Below are 352 nucleotides of genomic sequence, written 5' to 3' on the forward strand. Positions count from 1 at the left end.
CTCTTCTCTCTTTGATCTTGGATCTATCATGTATCGACGCAGCTATGCATGAATGGGCGGAGAATGGCCTCGCTGCATATGGGGGAGATGCGAGCGAAATCTCAGGCATGAGTAAAGCCGGGAAAGCAGGCTCGAAAGTCGCTAGAATGCTCAGATTGATCCGCCTAGTGAGACTGATACGCGTTGCCAAGCTATACAAGAATCTCAGCTTTACGGGGAATAATAAGAACCGAAGATATACAGCAGCAGGGGCCCCAGGGGGAGGAGGCGAGAGTGAAGAAGGAACGGAAGATGGGAGCTTCCTAGAGCCAGGCAACTCGATGGATGACGATCTTAAAGAAGAAGGAGACAA

At 50.6% G+C, this 352-nt stretch overlaps 1 protein-coding gene across 1 annotated transcript; it reads left to right on the forward strand.

Moving 5' to 3' along the window:
* Positions 1-42: 42 nt before the first annotated feature.
* Positions 43-352, forward strand: CSUI_007394 (adenylate and guanylate cyclase catalytic domain-containing protein; the record flags this gene model as incomplete). The annotated part of the gene is made up of 1 exon (XM_068067540.1): positions 43-352. A coding segment is annotated over exon 1 (308 nt), but the record flags the coding sequence as incomplete, so codon positions are not given.

Source organism: Cystoisospora suis (genome assembly GCF_002600585.1).
Source record: "Cystoisospora suis strain Wien I chromosome Unknown contig_3900, whole genome shotgun sequence".
NCBI lineage: Eukaryota > Apicomplexa > Conoidasida > Eucoccidiorida > Sarcocystidae > Cystoisospora > Cystoisospora suis.